Source organism: Rhinichthys klamathensis, unplaced genomic scaffold, assembly GCF_029890125.1.
Source record: "Rhinichthys klamathensis goyatoka isolate OS25496 unplaced genomic scaffold, OSU_Roscu_1.1 h1tg000538l_1, whole genome shotgun sequence".
NCBI classification, from domain to species: Eukaryota; Metazoa; Chordata; class Actinopteri; order Cypriniformes; family Leuciscidae; genus Rhinichthys; species Rhinichthys klamathensis.
Genome location: NW_026607013.1, coordinates 405,237 through 428,720, shown reverse-complemented (window position 1 = coordinate 428,720; position 23,484 = coordinate 405,237). Strand labels below are relative to the sequence as shown.

Sequence of the window (23,484 nt, the reverse complement as noted above, 5' to 3'; positions counted from 1 at the left end):
GCCGAATCAAAGGAGAAGGTGTTGCAGGACACCGGCCGTGTGCTCGCGCACATCACATCGCTCGGGTTCCAAGTGAATGTGAGCAAGAGCAATTTCACGCCCAGTCAGAATGTCATTTTCCTGGGCTTGGAGCTGAACTCGGTCTCCATGCGAGCGCGTCTCTCTCAAAAGCGCGTTCGCTCTCTGATGAACTGTCTGTCGCAGTTCAGAGAAGGGGCGAAAGTGCAATATCGCACATGTCTCAGGCTGCAGGGTCTCATGGCTTCATCCACCCAAGTTGTGCCGTTGGGACTCCTGAGGATGAGGGCGTTCATGAAATGGGTTTTGTCACTACATTTCAGCCCGATTCGCGACCTTTGCCGCTCGGTAACAGTGACACGCGCCTACTCGGCAGCCTTGCGCCACTGGGAGAGCGAAGACTTTTACGCACGGGGAACCCCTCTGTGGGCGGTTACGATGCGGAAAGTTGTGACGACAGATGCGTCCTTAACAGGTTGGGGTGCCACCCAGGAGGGCAGAACGGTGAACAGTCTGTGGCCAAACAGACTACGTTCAGCGCACATAAACTATTTAGAGCTTTTAACCATTTGGAAAGCTCTGAATCATTTTCTGCCTCGCCTGCAGGGACATCACGTTCTAGTACGGTGCGACAATACCACGGCTGTGGCTTATATCAACCGTCAAGGCGGCATGCGCTCGTCGAAACTCCACACTCTAGCTTACAAGCTTTTGGTGTGGAGCAGACGGTTTTTCCTGTCGTTACGCGCAACTCACGTTCCGGGCATCCTGAACAGAGGCGCGGATCTGCTATCAAGGGGAAACCCAATCTACGGAGATTGGCGTCTTCACCCGCAGATAGTGGAAATGCTATGGATGAGATTCGGACGGGCGAGCGTAGATCTATTCGCCTCGCGCGAAAACTACCATTGTCCTATGTTCTTCTCTCTAAGGGACATGGACGCGCCCCTCGGGGTAGACGCACTGGCCCACCCATGGCCCAGAGTGCTCCTGTATGCTTTTCCTCCCCTGTGCCTGATAATTCCCACATTGGCCAGGGTGAGAGAGCAGGGCCTGTCTCTCATTCTGATAGCACCCAGGTGGCCCAAGGCACCATGGCTGGCGGAGATAATTCCTCTGTTATACGCCGAACCGTGGCACCTTCCCGTTCGCACGGACCTATTGTCCCAAGCCAACGGGGAGATTTACCACCCCCACCCGGACAGGGTGGCTCTCTGGGCCTGGCCCGTGAGAGGACGAACCTGAACGCACTTGGGCTTTCGCCGCGTGTGGTCGCCACTATTCAGAATGCCAGGGCCGTCTCTACACGGTCCTTATATGACTGTAAGTGGCAAGTGTTCGAAGGGTGGTGCGATGGGCGCGGTCTCACATCTTATCAGTGCTCAGTTCCTGATATTTTGTGTTTCCTTCAAGACCTCATGGGAAAAGGGAGGTCCTTTTCCACCATTAAGGTCTACTTGGCTGCGATTTCAGCCTGTCATGTGGGTTTTGAGGGCTCTACTGTCGGGCAGCACCCTCTAATCCGCAGATTTATGAAGGGTGCACGCCGCTCTTTGCCAGTCATCAGGAGAACTGTTCCGGAGTGGGACCTCTCCATGGTGCTGGAAGCGCTTTCTCAACATCCTTTTGAGCCTCTGGGGAGTATTTCCCTTAAGCTGCTGTCCTTCAAGACAGCTTTGCTCTTGGCCTTGGCATCTGCTAAACGTGTCAGTGAGCTACATGCACTCTCGGTTCACACCTCGTGCACTAAGTTCTCCCTCAGTGGAGATAAGGTTTCCCTTAAGCCTAACCCGGCCTTCATGCTGAAGTGCTTCCCTGCGTTCACTTCGGAGGTGTTGGAGCTGTCCGCTTTTCACCCTCCACCTTTTACCTCTCTAGAGGATCAGAGGCTGAATGCTTTGTGTCCAGTCCGTGCTTTACAGGCATATATGACCAGGACCAACGCTTTCCGGAAGAGCGGCCAGCTCTTTGTTTCATGGGCCCCCCCCCCCCCCCCCCCCCCCCCCCGCACAGAGGGAGTCCCATATCGAAGCAACGCCTCTCACATTGGGTTGTGGACGCTATAACTATGGCTTATGAAGCAAAGGGAGTGCAGCCCCCAAGGGGCATCAGAGCTCATTCCACAAGGGGCTTAGCTGCCTCTTGGGCCTTGTTTAGGGGAGTGTCACTGCAGGACATCTGCTCCGCTGCCAGTTGGGCTTCTCCTCATACCTTTGTGCGTTACTACCGGCTGGATGTCACCAGAACCTCGGTAGCACATTCGGTTTTAGGGGTGGGGTCTTCTTAGCTCTTCCCTGTAACCCTGTGAAAAAAAAACAACAAAAAAAAAAACAGTAGGAGTGAATGGGCCGGCTGGCCATGTTCATTCCTGTCACCAAACATTTACTTCCCTTATGGGTATAGTTTATGTGCCTTGGTGGGTTGGGGTTACTATCATGTATGTGTCTCATGCATGTTTCATGTCCTGCTTGTCCACAGCAGTTAGGTGTGGCGTCACCTTTGCAGGTTCATGATTAATGGACGTGTCAGGCACCGCCTCCCCGAGGTGACCGTCTTTCTCTGGCTTTCAGAACCTCACTGTGAGTGTATTGGGCAATCGGGGAGCTGTCCATGTCTCTCCCATAGGTGGATCTCGAACACGAGATGATGAAAGAGAACAATAGGTTACTATCGTAACCCCGGTTCTCTGAAACATCGAGTGGAGAGATCCACCAGCTTTGCCCCGCTTGCCGCACGAGAAGCGAATATACTTACTGAGGAATAGCAGCGCGCCCAGCGGTTATATGCCAGTAGGTAAGGGGGTGTGGCCTCACCTGGCATTGGCTGCGCGCTTCTGTCTGTCTAGCCAGACTTGGTGCAATTGGATGCTTCTGCAGAGGTCAGGTACGGATGCCCTTCCCATAGGTGGATCTCTCCACTCGATGTTTCAGAGAACCGGGGTTACGATAGTAACCTATTGTTATTTTTGCAAGTATTTAAAAATATTTAAAATTGTTGCATCTTTTAAATAATATTTAGGGTATGTTTTTATTACACAGTGAGTCTATAGGAATACCAGACTTACATTTCACTGCTCGTTGTATGAACTATAACTGGTATGTAATGTGACAAATAAAGAGCAAGACAGCGCTGGTGTTGTTTGAAGACGTGAGAGTGCGCGCGCGCGGCCGGGGCTCTCTCTCTCTCTGCTGGTTAAGCGCCCTGTCATGCGCAGCAGTCATTCTATTCTACATCACTCACCGATCAAAATAGGCTTTGGCGGGACACAAATTTGCTTTGGCGGCCGCCAAAAAGCGGACGATCTGATGGGTTTTAGAAGATTAAATACAACCTGAAACTAACAAACAGACCCGACCTCTATTTGAGACCGGCCTTTATTTACCCAAACCTGCAGCCACACCAGGCGTGCAAAAGAGACAATCGTCTATTTGGGACTCGGCTATTATTTGAAGTTTTACGGTACATTTTTATTGTTTCTTTTAAAACAATGCCGAATTTTCTCTCTTTTTTAGATTTTTGACATTATTTTACATAAAGAAAAATGCATGCTGCACATGTTCTTGTGAAATAAAGTATATTATATAAAATGCCCATAAGTTTCTTTTTCATCATCATGATCAGGAAGTAACTCTCATAATACAATGAAACGGATAACTATGTACAATTATATTACACAAAATCAATGTTTTAAAATGCTTATTGTACTATACCTTAATGTATCATTATAATACGTATAAAGTATGACGTTTCGTGTGTAATAATGCCGTTTCGTGTCTAAGCAAATTACGCTCCAAAACGTTAGGTGGCGTTACTCGGTTTAGAACGTAAGCTCCGCCCCTCACTTCCGGTCCTGGCGCTGGTGTTTGAACGTAAGCTCCGCCTCTTACTTCCGGTTCTGGCGCTGGGGTTCTGAAACTGGTGGTGCTGCGGGTCTGCAGCTGGATACTATAGGCCTGTTTTCTTTCCGGTCTAGCTAGATCCGCTTGCGCTTTGGTCGATGAAGCAACAAAACGTCCTCGCGCGGCGCATGGCGCGTCCTGTTGCAAAAGTTTCCGGTTTGCGTTAACGCCGTTAATAACGCGTTTAACTGACAGCCCTACTATTAACCAACAAAACATATCATATTCAATGCATTCACAGGCATTTTTATTAGCCTATTCACAAACAGTTTTTGCTCAAGCGTAGCGTTTTCTCGGAGGTCACTGTGTAGCCTGCACCCTGCATCGTGTAGTTAAATTATCCACATTTATTTTATGTCATTATTTCAGGATCAGTATTTGCTTTCTACACAATTAAAAATCTCACCGAACTTCTGCAGTGTAATTGTAACAATGAGCACTCAAACACATCAAAACAACAATTACTAAAAACACACACAAAAACTGATTTTGCACCGGCATTTTGCACTAGTTAATATTAATTTATTAATAGGCTATATAAGTGCTGGTTTATTGGGGTGGTGTTATAAACTATTGTGATGTTTACAATGTTTATATGGATATAGGCCTAGTCATATTATACAAATCTAGTGATTGTAAACTAATGTTAAGAAGCGCACATTTGTTAACAAGTGTACTTAACATTATGAGAATGTTCAGCAAACAACATGTTCCCAGAACGTTTTATGATAGCCTAAATATAACATTCAGAAAATACTAATAACATTATAAGGATGTTCTGAGAATGTTGTTCTAAGAACGTTTTCTATCAACGGTATGAAAACGTTCATCAATCACAAATAACGTCATAAAGACGTTCCAAGAACCTTGTTCTAAGAACGTTTTCTATCAACGTTATGAGAACTTTCATCAATCACAAATAACGTCATAAAGACGTTCCAAGAACATTGTTCTAAGAACGTTTTCTATCAACGTTATGAGAACGTTCATCAATCACAAATAACATCATGAAGACGTTCCAAGAACATTGTTCTAAGAACGTTTTCTATCAACATTATGAGAACGTTCATCAATCACAAATAACATCATAAAGACGTTCCAAGAACATTGTTCTAAGAACGTTTTCTATCAACATTATGAGAACGTTCATCAATCACAAATAACGTCATAAAGACGTTCGGTAACACTTTACAATACGGGTGCACTAATATGCATTAATTCATGCTTAACTAATGCACAGATAATACTGAATTAATGTGTAACACATGATTATCTAAGCTATTCATTAATAATTACCACATTAGGAACTAATTAGGAACTAATTAAGCGTCTGACTAGTTAATATATTAGTTCATACATGAATTGTTATAAATTCAATATGTAATTGTGGATTAATTCCCTAATAAATCATTTTTTTAACTAATAGTGTTAATTAATATGTCAATTACCAGAATGAGCCAAAGCCTCGTATTTCAACTTCCAGATAATACGGGTACACTAATATGCATTAATACATAATTAATTACTGCATTATTAGGGCAAATTCATGTGTAAATTACTACACTTACTTAATGACTAGTTAATAATGATGTGCCTCAACAAGTAAAGTCACAACATAATTATATATTTGCAAACCATTAGCTAATGATTAATTTATCATTAATGACCATCACTACAGTTTATAAAAGCTGTTTATTGAGCACTTTCCAAAAACACATTTCCATAACACATTACACTATAACACTTACAAAATAATATAAAATTAATGAATACATATTCCCCTCTCTATTGAAACTAATACGTTAATGTCAAATATATAGTGACATATGACATACATATATAAATACATGTCATGCTATCTATCAATAGTTTTTGGCATATATTCCCACAGTTTTATACATCAGTCATAACCTGCAATAAAAACATAGTGTGTCTTGTAACCATGATGTACTGTCAACAGGGCAAATGTAACACCTTTAATTTTTTAACAGCAATGGTAAAGCAAGCAGCAGATGTATAAAAACACCAAGTCATAAAAAAAATAAAAATAAAAAAAAATTGTGTGTTTTGTGGTAAACTCCTACACAGGATAGTGATGACGAATGTCTTTTAACAGTCTACCAAGGGGGCCCTGGCTATGTTTGACAGCCAGCCAGTGAGTCCATTCAATGACCGAGAGGTGTTGCTTCAGGATTTGTTCTGTTCTGTTTCCTCTAAGTCTCCAAATAGTAGACTTGTACTTTAGCCATGCTCTCTCGAGATGCTGGGTGTGGGCTCCACTATGGGGATCCACGAACCACTGTCTGTGATTTACTCTAAAGTGAGTGTAGCCCATGGCAGCTAATACACCTCTATAAGCTCTCCATTCATCACTTATAATGGTGGTGCCAGGTCGCACATGCTTGACCACGATTGGTACCACGAATAGATTCTGCCTTCCTCTTCTCTTTACAAGTCGTAAGACTGGATGCCGTCGCTCATCCTTTACTCCTAGTATGCCGAAAACCCATTTTTTTCGTCTCCAAGTTGTGGCTGCCCTCCCTCTGCCATACTGTAATAAATGTAATATTACATTAGAACACATCTAGTCTGCAAAGACCTGACACAAAAACAAAATATAGCCTAAATTTATGGCAAATGTAATGAAAAGGTTAGCATTTAAGCACTCAAAAATGCATATGTATGCTTAGCATGCCTATAATGGATCAAAATATGTATTAGATACTATTAATTACAAATAGTTTGTATTTGTAAAAAGTTGGCAGAAGTTAGTATGAAAGAGGAGAGCAAATGCAGTTACCATGAATAATGATGACTGTCTTCAGCACTGCAGCTGCACATAGTTTAAACATTTTTTTTTTTAATTGTTGTAATTGGGTTAACTTAATACACAAAAGTGATTATTAAAATACAGTGGAGATCAATATTAGTGAACAACCTACATTTCGAGGTCATTTGAAGTTATCTGAACAGGAGTGAAAGTGCAGTATTTTAAGCATATTTCATATATTCTGAAGCGCAGTATAAAAACTTAAATGAGATATTTGAAAAGATACCTCCCAGTTATTTGTGTTAATCTGGCATCCAGTTTCTTAATTATCTGACAAATCCCAATTTATAGCAGCCTAATTTTACACTGACTTATCAAGATAGTGAGCCGTTCTAATGTGACTGAAATCCTCCGACAGCAGGTTGTCCAGATGAAGGCCAAAGGGATGACCCTTTTCTGCCATAGCAAGAGAAATCAGTAATTCCAAGTCTGTGATTTCTAGAATATTGCATCTTTACAATGTCTCTAACTCATTCAAGTCCCCCAAAAGGCTGGTCATCCACAAAAGACAAATGCATGAGACGGAAAGGATAATGAGAATCGGTTCAACACTGCAGCTGGAATCGTTCAGCAGTTCAGCGCTGAACAGGGTAAGGATCTGCCTCGACATACAGTTTCTCAACATTCAAGAGAATTTGGACTAAAAAGCCTGCTCTGCAGTGACCAAAGCTCTCATCAAAAGGCTAGCTAGACTAACCGTTGCAAAAGAGATTGGAAGAGAAGAGGTCTCAAGATCACAGCATAGCAGTGTGAGAGGCCGTTTATGTCCTATTGCCGCAGATGTGCTGAAGTCATTCAAAGAAAGGGCCAGTACACTTCCTACAAATATTTGACTGCTGCAATCATCAAAACATTTTGTTGTAATCTTTCTTTGTGCTACAATCATTGCGGTTCTGTAATTTTGATCAAAATAAGTTGTTTTGTTGAAGTGCCTGAGTTAGCTTGTAAAACACTGTTCTACTAGCACGGTATGGCCACAACTAAAATTCCTTCAAATTTTGAATGAAGATCATTATTTCTGAAAAAAAATCAAGTGTTCATAAATTGTTCACTAGTTTTGATCTCCACTGTAGGTTAACCCTTTGTGACTTCAGCATGTGAATATTTTATGGTAATGGAGAGGGCAATGAGCTGTCACCCTTTAACTCACCTTACGTTTATGACGGAAGCTGCTTTCGTCAATAACAGCAAATTCTCTGGGATGTCCTATAATTTGCCCACTTCTTCTTGTATAACGCCTCATGGCACACTTGCAGACATTTCTTAATGTTGCAGCCATCTTGGACATAGTCCGGGAACTTCTTGCAATCCCATCTTGCATCATGTCGATTTGTCTGAGGTGCAAGCCCTGAGAAAACCTGGTAGTGAAGATTAGTGCATAGCTTAATTATTTGTCATATTACAGACTGCTTCATTTAACATGCCCGGAAGTTATGGGGTGTTTTAGGTGTGATGACAGAAGTGACCGTTCATTTAAAAACAACACAATTAGTATACAGCATCTGTTATATCAAGACTGGAGAGTATTTCTTTATTGAAAGCAAAGAATGGCACTGAAAGCTCTTCTCATTGGCAAAGATGTTTTAATTCTCCTACCAACTAGCTCTAGCAGGAGTTCAACTCTGTTATGGTTTGTTATTTGGATTGGTTGAAGTTATTCCATGATAAACAGACATTCATTCAATCACCAATCTCTACCCTTTTGTAAAAAGTTTAGGACGACAACCCAGATGGTTCTTGGAACAAACCATGTGGCATTTCAGGTTATAAAATTATGTCAAATTCAGGTTTGGAGGTTTATTGTAAAAATGTATTCCTATACAGAACAATATGAAATCAGCGATCTGTTTTTTTCTTCTTTTTTCTGGATTACTTCAAGGTCAGATATGTAAATAAAGTCAATTGAAAAAGCGTTTTTAATATACAATGTTTCTGTACTTTTTAGATTTAAAACAAAATATCTCTCTCATGTTAAATGTCATGTTTAGGCCTTTTTTTCTTAACCAAATGCAATCAAAACAAATGCATTGAATTAGACAAACTTAAACATAATGTGGTACATTTAATCCAGTATGGATATTCAGAGCCGGCCAGAGGCATAAGCGAACTAAGCGGCTGCTTAGGGCCCCCCAATTGAGTGGATTTTTTTTTTTTTTTTCACATTAAATAACTTGAACAAGTGACATGATAAATGAATGAATGAATAATTAAAGACAATAAAATTCAGATTTCATGATCAATACCTGCCTACACCTGCTGCTGTGTCTGCCAGCGTTTGAGTCTTGCGCATAATCTAGAGTCTAGACACCTTGCGTGCATAGACAATTCGTGCGCAACTGCGCGCATTATCACGAGAATGTATATTAAGCCATCAAGTCACAAAAAATGACGTATCCATCTGGTGCCGAAAAAATAAAGATAAAGGTATGTTTGCATGATTATTTATAGTATTTTGTGCAGTTCAAATTGTACTCACTTGAGGTAGCAGCTAGTCATGATCTTAAATAAGCCATCACCAGAGCTAAATCCCCGCCATGAACAGTGAAATGTCTTCCATTAATATACATGGATCTAGGTCTATTATTTCACACTCTATTTTTGATTATATTAATGCTTGTCTATTTTATTTAATAAATAAATAATTTATGTAATGTTTTGTGACAGTTTGTTTTCAGAAGTTTCAAAGAGTTATTAAAAGTTCAAACTTTTTTATTAAAGTATCTATTTTTTATTAAGTATTTATTTTGTATTAATACATAACTTCACTGTATTAATTTATAATGTAACATTATAGCATAACATTTGTGTCAATAATCATCAAGCACAGGTAACTCCGCCCCAAAAGGCTCTGGCAGGCCCTGATGATATTTCAGGACATTCAGAAAATCAGGGGCCGTATTCAGAAATAATTTTAACTGGCGAATTTAATAGCAACTCCGAAAAATAATGGGCGTGTCACTCCTACCTTTAGGACTCCTAATTTTTTTCACTAAGAGTAATTCACAAAGCATTTTAGCCCTAAAAGTAGCACCTAAGTCTGGGACAGCTTAAAAGAAGTCAAGAGGACTCCTAACTCACTAAGACCCATTCACAAAGGACCTTAAACCACCTCTCTTAAACCGCCTCTCGCAAATCTTCTTCAATGTCTCATGCTTAGTTTTACTTGATATCCCAGTGATGAATTTACCTTTAGTTATGTTTTTTTTTTTTCCCAGCACCAACTGGGCCAGCAGCAGTAACTGATCCTGCGTCCAGTTGGGCTTTCTTTTCCGTTTTGGCGAGTTCATAATCCACCGTCATTCAACTATTACATTACTTCAATAGGAGCAACATTTCCTTGCTTTATTTAGTCTATTTAGCCTAATAGGATGTCAATTAATCACGCAAGTGTTAATGCAAGTGTCGTTTTTCATTTTTAGGCAAGTGTCGTTTTTCATTTTTAGGCAAGTGGAGGTTTCATTAGGGTATTAGGCTACCTTGATTTAATTTAATTGAATTCACGACTTTTCTGTCTCTCTCTGACTTTTTAGAATTACACTTCACTGGGGCCTGCACAAACATGTCATTATATATGCATTTCAATGACATTACTATTATTATTAAGTGTAGGACACAGACATATTTAGATGTCGTAATTCCATGATTTGTTGCGTCTGTGTCATGTTCCGCATGATGGCCCTGTCATCTAACAACCAATCACTGTGATCACTGCGAGGAAACTCGTGCATGAGAATTGACATCATCCATAGCAACGAAGACTCACTCTTAGTTTAGGAGTTGTCATTTTTCCTTACTAAGAGTAGGTCTGAAAGGCGTTGTGAATAACTTTTAAGAGAAAACTCCTAGCTAAAATATTTTAGTGCGATTTAGGAGTACGCCTAGTGGTAAGATAAAATTCTTTGTGAATACGGCCCCAGAACTAAAAGGTAACTCTTAACTCTGCACACATCTACATTGCATTATGTCAAAAGATGAATTTGTATTGTTGTAATTGGAAAAAATGCAATAATAAATGTATTCCTTTTTTTGGTCAAAGTGTGCCAATAATCTTAAAAAATATCTTTTTTAAATTTATTTTTCAACTGTAAATGATTAAAGATCCAATTATTTGTATCCTGATTGCAAAGTTACTCCCTAAAGCCAGGTCAAACATGTAGCCTACTGAAGTCCACATGATTTGGGGAAACAATGCTGACTTACCGGTAAATAAATGTCATCCATGAAGACAGGGATCTTTTTGAATTCTGAAAGAGTGATTTTGCTCTGACAGTCCTACTGCATTTTCTGCCTCTGTGGCTTTTATGTCTGCATTCCCTGGATAAACCATAAGGGAATATTAAATCAATGTTAAATACAATATCTAGACACATCATCTGTACTTTAAATATAATTAAAAGTGTGTATTGTTCTGTGACCATATATATTATTATGAAATAGCAAAAAATAAATTTAGTTGTAAAACAGTTAGCAGTTACGTTATAGCAAGGCTGCCAATGACAGATTGCCACACTAGCGTTACACCGTGTCTACACCAACAACGATAAATGAACATTGCAAAGCACTTTGTCTTTGACTATGTGAGAAATAGAAAGGGGAATCAGTTTATTGTCAGGAATTTGTTGTCACATCGCGCTACGTTGATGTTTTATATTATGTTATATATTAACATAAAATAGCATTTTAGATGTCAAATAAAATCGTACCAAGGGAAATTTACAATTTACAAATCTAATAACTTAGAACACCTAGGCTAACTTACCAGTGAAAGCCGTCTGATGTATCATGTCGTCTTTCCATCTTCATGTGACGACCACATATCCGACACAACATCTTCCTTGCTAGAAGTCTCTTTTTCTGAAGCCATTTTATGAGTCGTGCAGTAGTCCTCTTAGTTGGCTTTTCGATCAGCAAAAGTAACAGCTCTGTCATTAGATTCATGTTCCTTTTTGTTTTATCAGTTTTATCAACATCATAACTGATGACGTCTTGACCTCATGACCCTGAATGTAGCCGCGAAAATGCGGACTCTCAAGTTAATTACCATTTTCGCATTTCCGGGGTTTTCAGTATCGGAAGTATTAATAATAAATTCATGACACTGTTCCTACGACTTTTGCAAACCTCGCAATAGCGTAAACATTTTTTATATCAAGGAAATATAAGTGGTATAATTAAACATTTAAAAATGAAAAGATTACAATCTTTGTTATGGGTGGTACTAGAGGTTGCCTGATTCTTTTTTCAGTCAGAAAATCTGCCAATTAACTTTCACACCATACTAACTGTGAACATTTATTATTTTAAGGGGTTACGTTTGTTTAAATATTTTATTGGTGACAAATTAACTTTAAATAGATAACATGCCAGAAAATACAGGATTTGTAACTTATTAAAAAAAACTTTTTTAACAAAATAGTAGATCATTTAAAATAGTGAAGACAATGTTTTCTGTAAAATACTGTTTATATTTTTAATTCAGCCACGTTTTTTAAATCATACAGTACGTACGAAGCAACTAGTTACAGGAAAAGCAAGCCATATGCCACCTTCTGGCCACCTACACGAACTGCATAGCAAACCGAACAGAATAGAACATGAAGGGGGGTGTGAATATTTTGCGAATTTTATACAAAGTTCAAATATATGGAATAGCACCCACTCTGACATTAGTTACATCATTTGACAACTGCAAAGATGTACAAGATCCACCTGAGCTCCACGTTGTGTTTAGGGGGAGCGCCAGGCCTCTGTAATTAAAGTTGAACCAATGGTTGCTGATGATGACGACGACGAGGATGACGGACAGAATCATTTGACAGGGCACACGCAGCAAGAAGCGAGCGAGCAACAGGAGGCAGACAGCAGCATTTTAACTGTGACAGCAATGGCAAGCCAAAGCACTAAACGAAGTAAGCGGATAAATCGCAAAATACCGTCTAAATATAATTCTGATGTATATGGTGAGTATTAAAGTTAACAGTTACGTTAGACATGTTTCCCTAAAGTAACAAGCTAACGTGCACGTGGCCCTTGTACTGCTAGCATGTTATACATACAATATATTATGTATTATATTATAAAATATTTCTCTGTCAATTGCAAGTTTGCATCTCATAATTCTGACTTTTTTTTTATCATAGCTGTACGTTAATGTGGCAGAATTGTGAGAAATAAACAATAAATTCTGACTTTTTGTCTTGGAATCACACGTTTTTATCACGCAATTCTGACTTTAACTGTAAATTCTGACTTTTTTTCTCAGAATTGTGATTATAAAAATTACCTTTTTATAGTATTTTTTTTATTCCATGGCAGGAAACAATAGCTATATATATATATATATATATATATATATATAAGTACAACAAACTGGAAGAAGCCAATTGGATGGGAATTGTTTTCATGTCAGAATATGTCTACGGTCTACTTGGCCACACGCTTACTATGCTCTCACTACTCCCTACTAGAGATGCCAGTCCGCAGACCTGCTCAGTTGGAGGAGGTGGACAATGATGTGCAAGGTAGGTGTCTAAGAGTAATGATTTGACAAAACATTGATTGCACCAGTTGAGTCAGACTTCTTCAGACAAAAATCCTACAGTACTTTCTTAACCTTAGGAAATAGTTCAACCAAAAACGAAAATTCCGTAAGTTACACTTTAGAAGCAAGTTGAATCGTATAGCCATTTTGTCCGTTTAATTATGGATACTTGTCTTACACAAACTCATCAATTTGAGACCCCCTGGAGCTGTTTGGAGTACGTTTAAATGATGGATGGATGGACTTTTTTGAGCTTCAAACTCAGGGGTGTCCCCATTCACTGCCATTATAAATATATTTAACAAAGCAGCATGACTGTTTCTCATGCAGTGCTGTCTGAGGGGTCAAAGGTCACATACATTCAACAGAGGTTTCTTGCCTTGCCCTACATGGATTGAGATTTTTTCTGGATTCCCTGAATCTTCTCACAATATTATGTATGGTAGATGGTGAAACATAGCCTGGTTAAAACCAGACCATTCTCAGTTGTAACTGAGTTAGGGTCTGGCAAAGCTTCATAGACAAATCATTTCCAAAGGGGCGTCACCAACGGACGTAGCTCAAATGCCTCTTGGAGCAATTGGATAGACCTAAAACCAATCAGAGCGATGAAGAAGATGACGTATGCAGAGCGACGTTAACAACTTAGTTTGAATAAACGAGCAGACACTGATCAGCTACTTGCTCTACGTTTATTTAAAATTAACAGCAAGACAACTGGAAGTGAATATGCTTTTCCATTAAATAAATCACACACAGTAAACAAAACCTTAACAAAAAAAACTTTGCAATTTAGACGCGCAAACTGGGTGTGAGACGTACGGCTCGGGCAGATTCGGCTTGAAGTCGTTCATCCTCGGATGCGGCGCCGCACTCGCTGTTACAAAATACCCGTGCACACAGGCAAGTCGAAATGGGGTCTTGCCGGTCTTGCGCTAGCCTGGTAATACCAAACTCTGCTACTTCGCTTTGCTTCGTAGACAGAGTCTGGAATGGCATAATTGAAAAGTGTTTTCTTTCTCGCGGGGGGCGCTTGTCTGAAGTATAAAATCATTGGTTACCCGTAAGCCAATCACATAACGCAATCACCTCTCTCGCCAACTTAAACATCACCTCCATTCAAAATGTTTAACAAACACTCTTTTTGTTCAGGCTTCAGTTTGCAAATGCCGGGAATATTCTCCACAACAGAGCGAATTGCATCCCGTGTCTCCATATCCGCGGTCGTTTTCGATTTCCCTAACCTAAAATACAATCTTAAACTCGGCGCTTAGCGTCTACGTCACGGCTCTCAGCCCGCCCTCTGTTCGTTGATTGGCCGGCTGTTTTCAGGCCGGAGGAAAACTGAGAGATAGATCGCTATCTCAGACTGAGTACAGAAGCGAACTGAAATTGAGCGGAAGTACGAAGTCTGACGTAGTCAGGCTAGTCTTGCGCACCGAACGCGTGATTTTTGCCCCGCGCACCTTCGCGCTCGTGCAAACGCGTCGAGTATAAACAAGGCTTTACTCCGTGTCAGCGCGCGCTCTGATCGGTAAAGGGGCACAGACCTCTCCCAAATCATCTCCAGCACTCAGCCTCCGATCGCACCACTAACTCCGCCTCCGTTTCCCTCGTAAGCTGATATTAGTATTTAAACATTCTCTATGATAAATGTTCGTGAAAAAAATATTTTAATAACATGGTTTTGGCGGTTATAGAGTTCTAATGACGGTGTTCAACTATAACCGTCACACATTGTTCCACGGCGGCATCCATCTTTGTAAATGTAAAAAATCTGCTTCACCGTCGCTGTGCTGTCATCATCGTGTAAAGCCCGCCCCAACGTTTCTGATTGGTGCTGCGATTTCGACGGATTGGAAATGGACTTCAATGAGCTCTTTGCCAGACTAACTTTCAGAGCAAATCTAAATTTGCGGAAGTTGTCTGGGTTTTCCCAGGCTAGGTGAAACATCTAAATTCTTTGCAATTTTGCATTGAGAATTTTTTTTATTTTTTTTGCCTGACAAATCTGTCATGAAATTTAGCACAAAGTAATAAGCCATGATCTACCTTTCCTGGCAAAGATGCACATTTTACATCCAATCACCTATTACCAATTCACCTGCTTATCATGGACAGTTTTAAAACCTTTCAACTGGGATATTCTTTCATATTTTCACTTTTATTATGACTCTGTTCCAAATGTTTTTGGTGTGTTGCAGGCATAAAATTCTAAATGTGTATATATATATACATTTAGAAAATATATTTAAGTTGGTCCGTGAAAACATTGGAAATCTTTAGTACTTTTGTAATTTAAGTAAAGGTTAAAAAGAATGAACCAATACGCTTATTTCACGCAGCCGTTATTTTGAAATCGAAAGCGAGGCTCCGGTGGGAAGAAAACCGGAAGTGTCGCCTTTAATCATAGGAGAGTCGCGAATGCGATGGCGTATTGTTGTGTGTTGTGTTTAATGTAGAAATTAGTTATTCTAAAAATGTACATACATTTCTTTCATACTTAAGACTATATACAGTGAAATTCATTCATCTTTTTTTTTTTTTTTTCAGAAAGTAAAAAAATAAGCAGGAACGAACTATATCTACATATCCTATATTGGATATTAACATCCAATAGTGTAAATCGCGGCAGCAGCTTCAGGTTGGTAGTCCAAGGCATTGTTGTTTATCTTTACTTCCGGGGTTCTTCCCACCGGAGCCTCGCTTTCGATTTCAAAATAACGGCTGCGTGAAATAAGCGTATAAAGGATTCTTGATTTTATTGCATTTTTCAAAACGTCCCAACTTCTCTGGAATTATTGGGTTGTATCTATCTACCTATAAAGATAGTTTAGTTAGTCAATCAGACTGTCTTATAATATATTCTTATTCTGATGATAAATGTCTGTGCAAATGTCTCAACAGGATAGCCTGTTGTGATAAAATGTTTTAACTATTTTAGAAATTACAAATTAAAGAAGGGATATTACAACTTTCCTATGAATAAGACGAGGGGCTGCGTAAAACTATTTCTGATACCATGCAAATATTTCCTTGTCACCTGCACACTTTGTTCATGCCTACATATTTTTCTATGCTTTGTCGTTTTAGAAGAGGCTCCAACTGCCCATATGACTCTTAACAAAACAAAACAGACAGTTGAGATGCTGAAGACGAAGATCCAAGCTCTGGAGGAAAAAGTGGAGTCTTTGACTGAAGAGAGAAACTTTCTCAGAGAGAGACTGGAAGATGGTAGGTTCCCCCTCCCTTCCTGTGGAATTACTGATTATTGTGCCACAAAGAAAAAAGGTTACTCGAAACACTTAAAAAAAAACCTCATACTGTCCACTAGTGGTCGACTGATATTGTTTTTTTTTATCAAGCTCGTATATTTAACTTCAGTAATTTCACTTAAATGGCAATGAAAATTGCATATTAAAAGTCATTTAAGTGAAATTACTTACAATAAATATACAAAAGCTTGATAAAAATGACCATTCTAGAAGAAAATTTCAGATGGCACTTAGAGGCTTTTGCATCTGAACTCTTATGTATACAAACTTAATTTTTGTGTGTGTATACATACATACACACACATTAAGATAGATAGATAGATAGATAGATAGATAGATAGATAGATAGATAGATAGATAATATTATTCTTTTTTTCTGTATTTCAAGACTCAAAGAAGATATAACTATCTATACATCATATTTTGTCTCTCACAGCCCTTAAACTGAAAGCTGAAATTCCAGAACAGTCCCAGAACCCTGCAGTAGCCCGTCTGGAGTCATCTGAAGATACAACATCTTCAGATGACTCAAGCTCAGATTCATCAGAGCCTTCACGAAAGAAAAAGAAGAATAAAAAGAAACAAAAAAAGAAGAAATCAAAGAGAGCACAGGCCAGTTATTTCAAAAGAGGTACTACAGTACAGGTTACCATTGTGTCTTAATGTATTCACAGAGACCTATTATAATTTTTAACCAGAAAACACTCATTGTCTATTAGTGCTGGGCGGTTTGACCACAAATCTTTATCAAATTTTTTTTTCTGCTGCTTTCATGGTATATTATGTTTTTTCACTGGACCTTATTATGGCTTATTTTGCTGTAAGGAGTACAGGGGAATGTGTTTTGTAAGAAAAAAACAAAACAAACCAAAAAAAAAAAGTAATGTAATCAAAAGAAAATGTATTATTTAAATTAATAATAAGTGTGTTTTACTGTGGGTAATTTCAAAGAAGACCTTTTGAGTTTGTGTTTTAATAAAAACGGTATTATTATTATTATCACTATTAATCGGAGTACACTCTACTGTACAATAGTAATAGCCTCTATTTTTATTTCAAGATATACCAAACTTTTATTTTAACAGGGTGCTGTGATTTTTTTATTTTATTTTTTAGTTCCTGTCTATGATCGGACAAATGTCGATAGTTTTATTAAATTAATTTCATTGAAAAGGCTAAAAATGGTATGCTCTACAACAGCAGTGCTGCTATAATCCATAAGGTAAACTTAACTCAGAAAGTGGGTTCTATATGAGTTCAGTGATTCAGGTCAAATGATTGTGATATAATGATTATGTTAAAACACAACCAACATCAACAGATCATCTTTTCTATTTGATCATCTGGCTGTTATAACTCAGATACAGCAGCCAGACAAAATATAAAGTTAATGATTTAAGGGTCCAGAGCCCAACTAAACCAAACACTGATCACCATAATGGTGACCCGAAATCAGGTTTTCTCCTTCAGTGATTCTGCTTGTTAACATCAGGTGTCTTCAATAATGCTCAATCATCACTCAATAATTCACTTAATTATCTCATTAACTTTAACACTGCTTCAGTGTTCATTTAACACTCCACTCAGAGTTTAATTGGATCGCTTAAAATGACTTCCATGATGTTGAAGTTACATGAACAAATTATGTTTGTTTAACGTAATCCAGTTATGTGGAACTGGTGGAACTTGTTTACATAAAAAAGTTAAGTAAAGCCAACACATCAATTTTTTGAGTGCAGTGCTATGGCCTTAAAAGTACCTTATTTGCATATATTGGTGTGAGTAGTGGCAGCATGCTTTGTATGGAATGATTCCTCCTCATTTGCTTTTCTGTTCTTTCATGCATTTATTCCAGTACGAACTCCTGAGGAGTCTGTTTTGCGATACCACAAGGTCCTCCGACTTGTCAAAAGTGGCTCAACAAAGACGGATGCCTATAACAGCGTGGGAGTGGACCGAAACACAGTTGTGAACCAAGCACCAATTGCAGAGCTGGCTGCAGTTAGCCCTGACATGTTCAAGATCCTGAGGGCTGGTTTCAAAAAAGGAGACAGTCTGCAAAAATTTGCGGACAAATGTTTGGCTCAGTGTATTTTAGAGCCAAATGCAAGTCTTATATGTGCTATGAAACAGGCCAATGACCTGTTAGACATTCTGAAAAAGTAACATAACTTGGTAAAGGGTTAGTTCACCCCAAAATGAAAATTCTGTCAGTAATTACTCTCCCTCATGTTGTTCCAACCCTGTAAGACCTTCGTTCATCTTCGGAACACGAATTAGGATATTTGTGATTAAATCTGAGAGCTGGATCACTCCTCCATAGGCTTCTAAGGCAGTGGTTCCCAAACCTGTCCTGGCGACCCACCAACACTGCACGTTTTCTCTGTCTCCCTAATCAAACACACCTGATTCAACTCATCAGCTCATTAACCCATGTGATTATGAGCTGATGAGTTGAATCAGGTGTGTTTGATTAGGGAGACAGAGAAAACGTGCAGTGTTGGTGGGTCGCCAGGACAGGTTTGGGAACCACTGCTTAGAAGCCTATGGAGGAGTGATCCAGCTCTCAGATTTAATCACAAATATCTTAATTTGTGTTCCGAAGATGAATGAAAGTCTTACGGGGTTGGAACAACATGAGGGAGAGTAATTACTGACTGAATTTTCATTTTGGGGTGAACTATCCCTTTAAATTAAAGCATAAGTACATTTTAGGCAGCATTGTTCCTTATGACTGCTTTTGTTCTAGTGGTACTAATCATCCCACCCCTTTAGTACAGCTCAGCCCATGAGCTAGTTTTTTTGTTTTTGTTTAGGCAGTTCAGTACAGTTGTTATAGAAAGGGGAGATATTATCTAATTTTATATTTTGTTTTAATGTAATGTGTTTTTGGAAAGTGCTCAATAAACAGCTTTTATAAACTGTAGTGATGGTTTGCAAATATATAATTATGTTGTGACTTTACTTGTTGAGGCACATCATTATTAACTAGTCATTAAGTAAGTGTAGTAATTTACACATGAATTTGCCCTAATAATGCAGTAATTAATTATGTATTAATGCATATTAGTGTACCTGTATTATCTGGAAGTTGAAATACGAGGCTTTGGCTCATTCTGGTAATTAACATATTAATTAACACTATTAGTTAAAAAAATGAGTTATTAGGGAATTAATCCACAATTACATATTGAATTAATAACAATTCATGTATGAACTAATATATTAACTAGTCAGACGCTTAATTAGTTCCTAATGTGGTAATCATTAATGAATAGCTTAGATAATCATGTGTTACACATTAATTCAGTATTATCTGTGCATTAGTTAAGCATGAATTAATGCACATTAGTGCACCCGTATTGTAAAGTGTTACCAGACGTTCCAAGAACCTTGTTCTAAGAACGTTTTCTATCAACGTTATGAGAACTTTCATCAATCACAAATAACGTCATAAAGTCGTTCCAAGAACATTGTTCTAAGAACGTTTTCTATCAACGTTATGAGAACGTTCATCAATCACAAATAACGCCATAAAGACGTTCCAAGAACATTGTTCCAAGAACGTTTTCTATCAACGTTATGAGAACGTTCAGCAATCACAAATAACGTCATAAGACGTTCCAAGAACGTTGTTCTAAGAACGTTTTCTCTCAACGTTACAAGAATGTTAATAACGTTATATGAACGTTCCGAAAACATTATTTTAATAACGTTTTGTACTAACATTTACACAACTTTTAAAGAACGTTAATGAATGTTCTGGGAACGTTCCCTCAGGGCCGGACCGAGGCATAAGCGAACTAAGCGGCTGCTTGGGGCCCCGTTGCCACCAGGGGGCCCCCCAATCGAGTCGAAAAATATATTTTTTAGATGACTTAAACAAGTGACATAAATTAATGAATTAATGAATATGAATGAATGAATGAATGAATAATTCGAGACAAGAAAATTCTGATTTCATGATCAATATATCTGCCTACAACTGCTGCTGTGTCTGCCAGCGTTTAAGTCATGCGTATAATCTAGACACCTCGCGCGTGCATAGACAATTCGTGCGCAACTGCGCATAGTCACGGTAATGTTAAGCCACGTCACAAAAAAGGACGTATCCCTCTGGTGCCGAAAATAGAAAGAAGAAAAGGACAGAGGAGGATACAAAGAGCAAGATAAAACTATATTTGCATGATTATTTACGGTATGTTTTGTGCAGCAATTGACCCATTCCTATCTACGGCAAGCCCCGAGGGGAAAAATGCATTGCATACACACATATGCAACGAGCGCCAGTACATCATTACCGGTATTATAGTAACAGACTTTGTTGGATTCTGTCATGTACAATCCAACAAGGTCTGTTACAATCATCATCAAAAAAAGTTACTCTGTATTGAGGCAGTTGAGAAATAATAATATTTTTACAGTTTTCAACAATAATTGTTGAACCCTTGCTCTTATTATGTTTCCCATTTCTCAGTTTTGTCATTATTTTAGCAAATAATTTATTTGATATGTTTTGAGTTTGTTTTAAGAAGTTTCAAAGAGTTAGTAAAAGAGTAAAGTAAAAGTTAAAACTTTTTTATTTAAGTAGGCTATCTATTTTTTATTAAGTATTTATTTTGTATTAATACATAACCTCACTGCAGTAATTTATAATGTATCATTATTGCGGGATATTTGTGTCAATAATCGTCAAGCACAGGTGACTCTGCGTAGTGGGAGGGGGCCCCCAAATCAAATTCTGCTTAGGGCCCCCAAAAGGCTCGGGCCGGCTCTGCGTTCCCTGTTAGCTGGGATATTGTTTTCTGGGGTTTTATAAACTATAAGGAAACAATAAGGACTTCAGGCTTCATTTTAAGTGGAACATGACAGAAAGCAATATAATTCAGGAACATGATAGTGATTCAGTGCTGGATCTTTGAACTCTGTAATGAGCCTGTTGCATTCAGTTCATTTCACATATTTCAAAACTTAAGATGACAACCAAACAAATTAAATCTTGTGTTAAACAGCTATCAGATAAACATAGTGCTGATAGTGCTGATTCTTGATTCTTCTGTCATGGAGTTTTCCATTCTTTGATGTTTGGGAAAAACTGTTTATAAAAGTCTATCACCATAGATGGTTTGACCATATTGTTCTGATCTGAGGAGAAACACATGATCACATGACTTGTCATGGTTCAGTGAGATGTCACCACTGTTCTATCTTAGTCATGTACTTTTCTCCATCTCGATGTCCTCACAAACAGTATGTTGCTTTACATTTTAACATTTATCGGGGATAACCTGTGCATGATATCACATCCATGTTATATAAGGTCTCCAAATATGCAAAACATGACTGATGACTAATTTTTATAATTTACATTTAATTCATGATAATTAATCATTAGATAACCATTCAGGGCTGAGTTGTAAAACCATCACTTTACTAAATTAGAAATGAGCTACAGGCTATCATGAGCTATCATGGCTGATCAAATATAAATCTTTAACGATTTCAATGTACTTCTAAAGACTTCACAAAATGAGATTTTTTTTAACAAAATCTCTAACAAACACTGTTTTTAGGGTCATTAGCCAGCTTTATTTTGCTTTTGCTTCTATAGGCAATGTTTATATGTGTTACACTAGTGGGGTAGTTTGTACTGTATCAACAGTACTCTTGGTGCTTGACATTTAATTTTGCGATGTGTACATTTCTGAACAGTGAAAAAAAAAACACCGAGTAACAGATGTATAATATAGGTGACAGGTATGTCACATGAATGAAAGAAGTTAAATTGCCAAAGGAACATGCAGCAGTTATGTTAATTATGCATTTAATTTTTTTCAAATATCTGAGATGCTATTTAAAGGCTGTAAATTACTTAAAAACATTCAGTATGCTGTCGATACTTTTAGAGCAGTGCGCAACTTAATATATTAAGGACATGACAACAACTGTTACTAATTAAAACCAGAGAATAACAACTTTTATCATTTCACAACCAGTGTATTAATGAAAATTCTAAGTCAGCACACCATGTTTCTAAGCCATGTGCAGCATGCTTAACAGACTCACCAGGTGTCTCTGGAAATTTGCGGTCGATGATATAAATGGGCATCACCAACCGTTCAAACATCCATCAAATCCGTGAGAAAGATACCCTCCTTCCAGATCGATGACTTTCAATGGTATTCTGGGTTTCTTGGATATCAATAACAAATCAATCAGCGCTGTCAATTCCCTTTGGCTACCTGTTAACGTCGCGGCAGCGGGGCGTCCTTGTGTCACAATTTTTATTTGGTGCGTATAAGAAATCACCTTGAAAATCTGTAGGATTCATTCAGCGAAACGAACGATGTGAGACGAAGTACTTAAGTTCTCCCGGTGATGTTGCCTCCCACGAAAGGCGGTGTTTAGAAGTGACTGAGGCTGGTAGCAATGCCAGCGCGGAGTCGAGTGCGCAACTGTGCGATGATCTTGAACCAGTGGAGGATCAGCGCGCAAATCTGCGCTCCGCTCAGATGCTTACATTTCATAGATAAACACTTTTTCTAGAATCGGTACAGTTAACCTTAGCGTGAGAGTTATACAAAGACTTTAAAGGGGTTCCGACAGTCAGTAATTTTCGGTGCCCATTCTTTGATATTCTTTTCTCGCAGATAAAATTTAGTTTTGGCTCCTCTAATCGTCTAACCTTTTAGTTAACCCTCCACTATCTTAAAGATATATATATTTTTCAACAAACCATTAAAGTTTTTTGCAATGCTTTTTATGTATGATATCTACAAGCGCTCGTGTAGCGTGATGTTGCTATAGCAACCTCTTCAGGCGACTTTTATTCATGAGCGACAATTTCTGGTTTTTGAAGTACAGTTTGAAAACCTTTAATATGTGAGTATAATGATTATATAAAATGGGCGTAATTTCATT

At 38.5% G+C, this 23,484-nt stretch overlaps 1 protein-coding gene across 1 annotated transcript in view; it reads right to left on the bottom strand.

Moving 5' to 3' along the window:
• LOC130073384 (neprilysin-like) overlaps positions 1–22,817 on the bottom strand; it is a 247,535-nt gene extending 224,718 nt beyond the window's left edge. The window contains exon 1 of the mRNA XM_056238750.1: positions 22,630–22,817. Coding sequence (XP_056094725.1) covers positions 22,630–22,690 — 61 coding nt within the window. The 5' untranslated portion in view covers positions 22,691–22,817. The remainder of the gene's footprint in view (positions 1–22,629) is intronic.
• Positions 22,818–23,484: the final 667 nt, after the last annotated feature.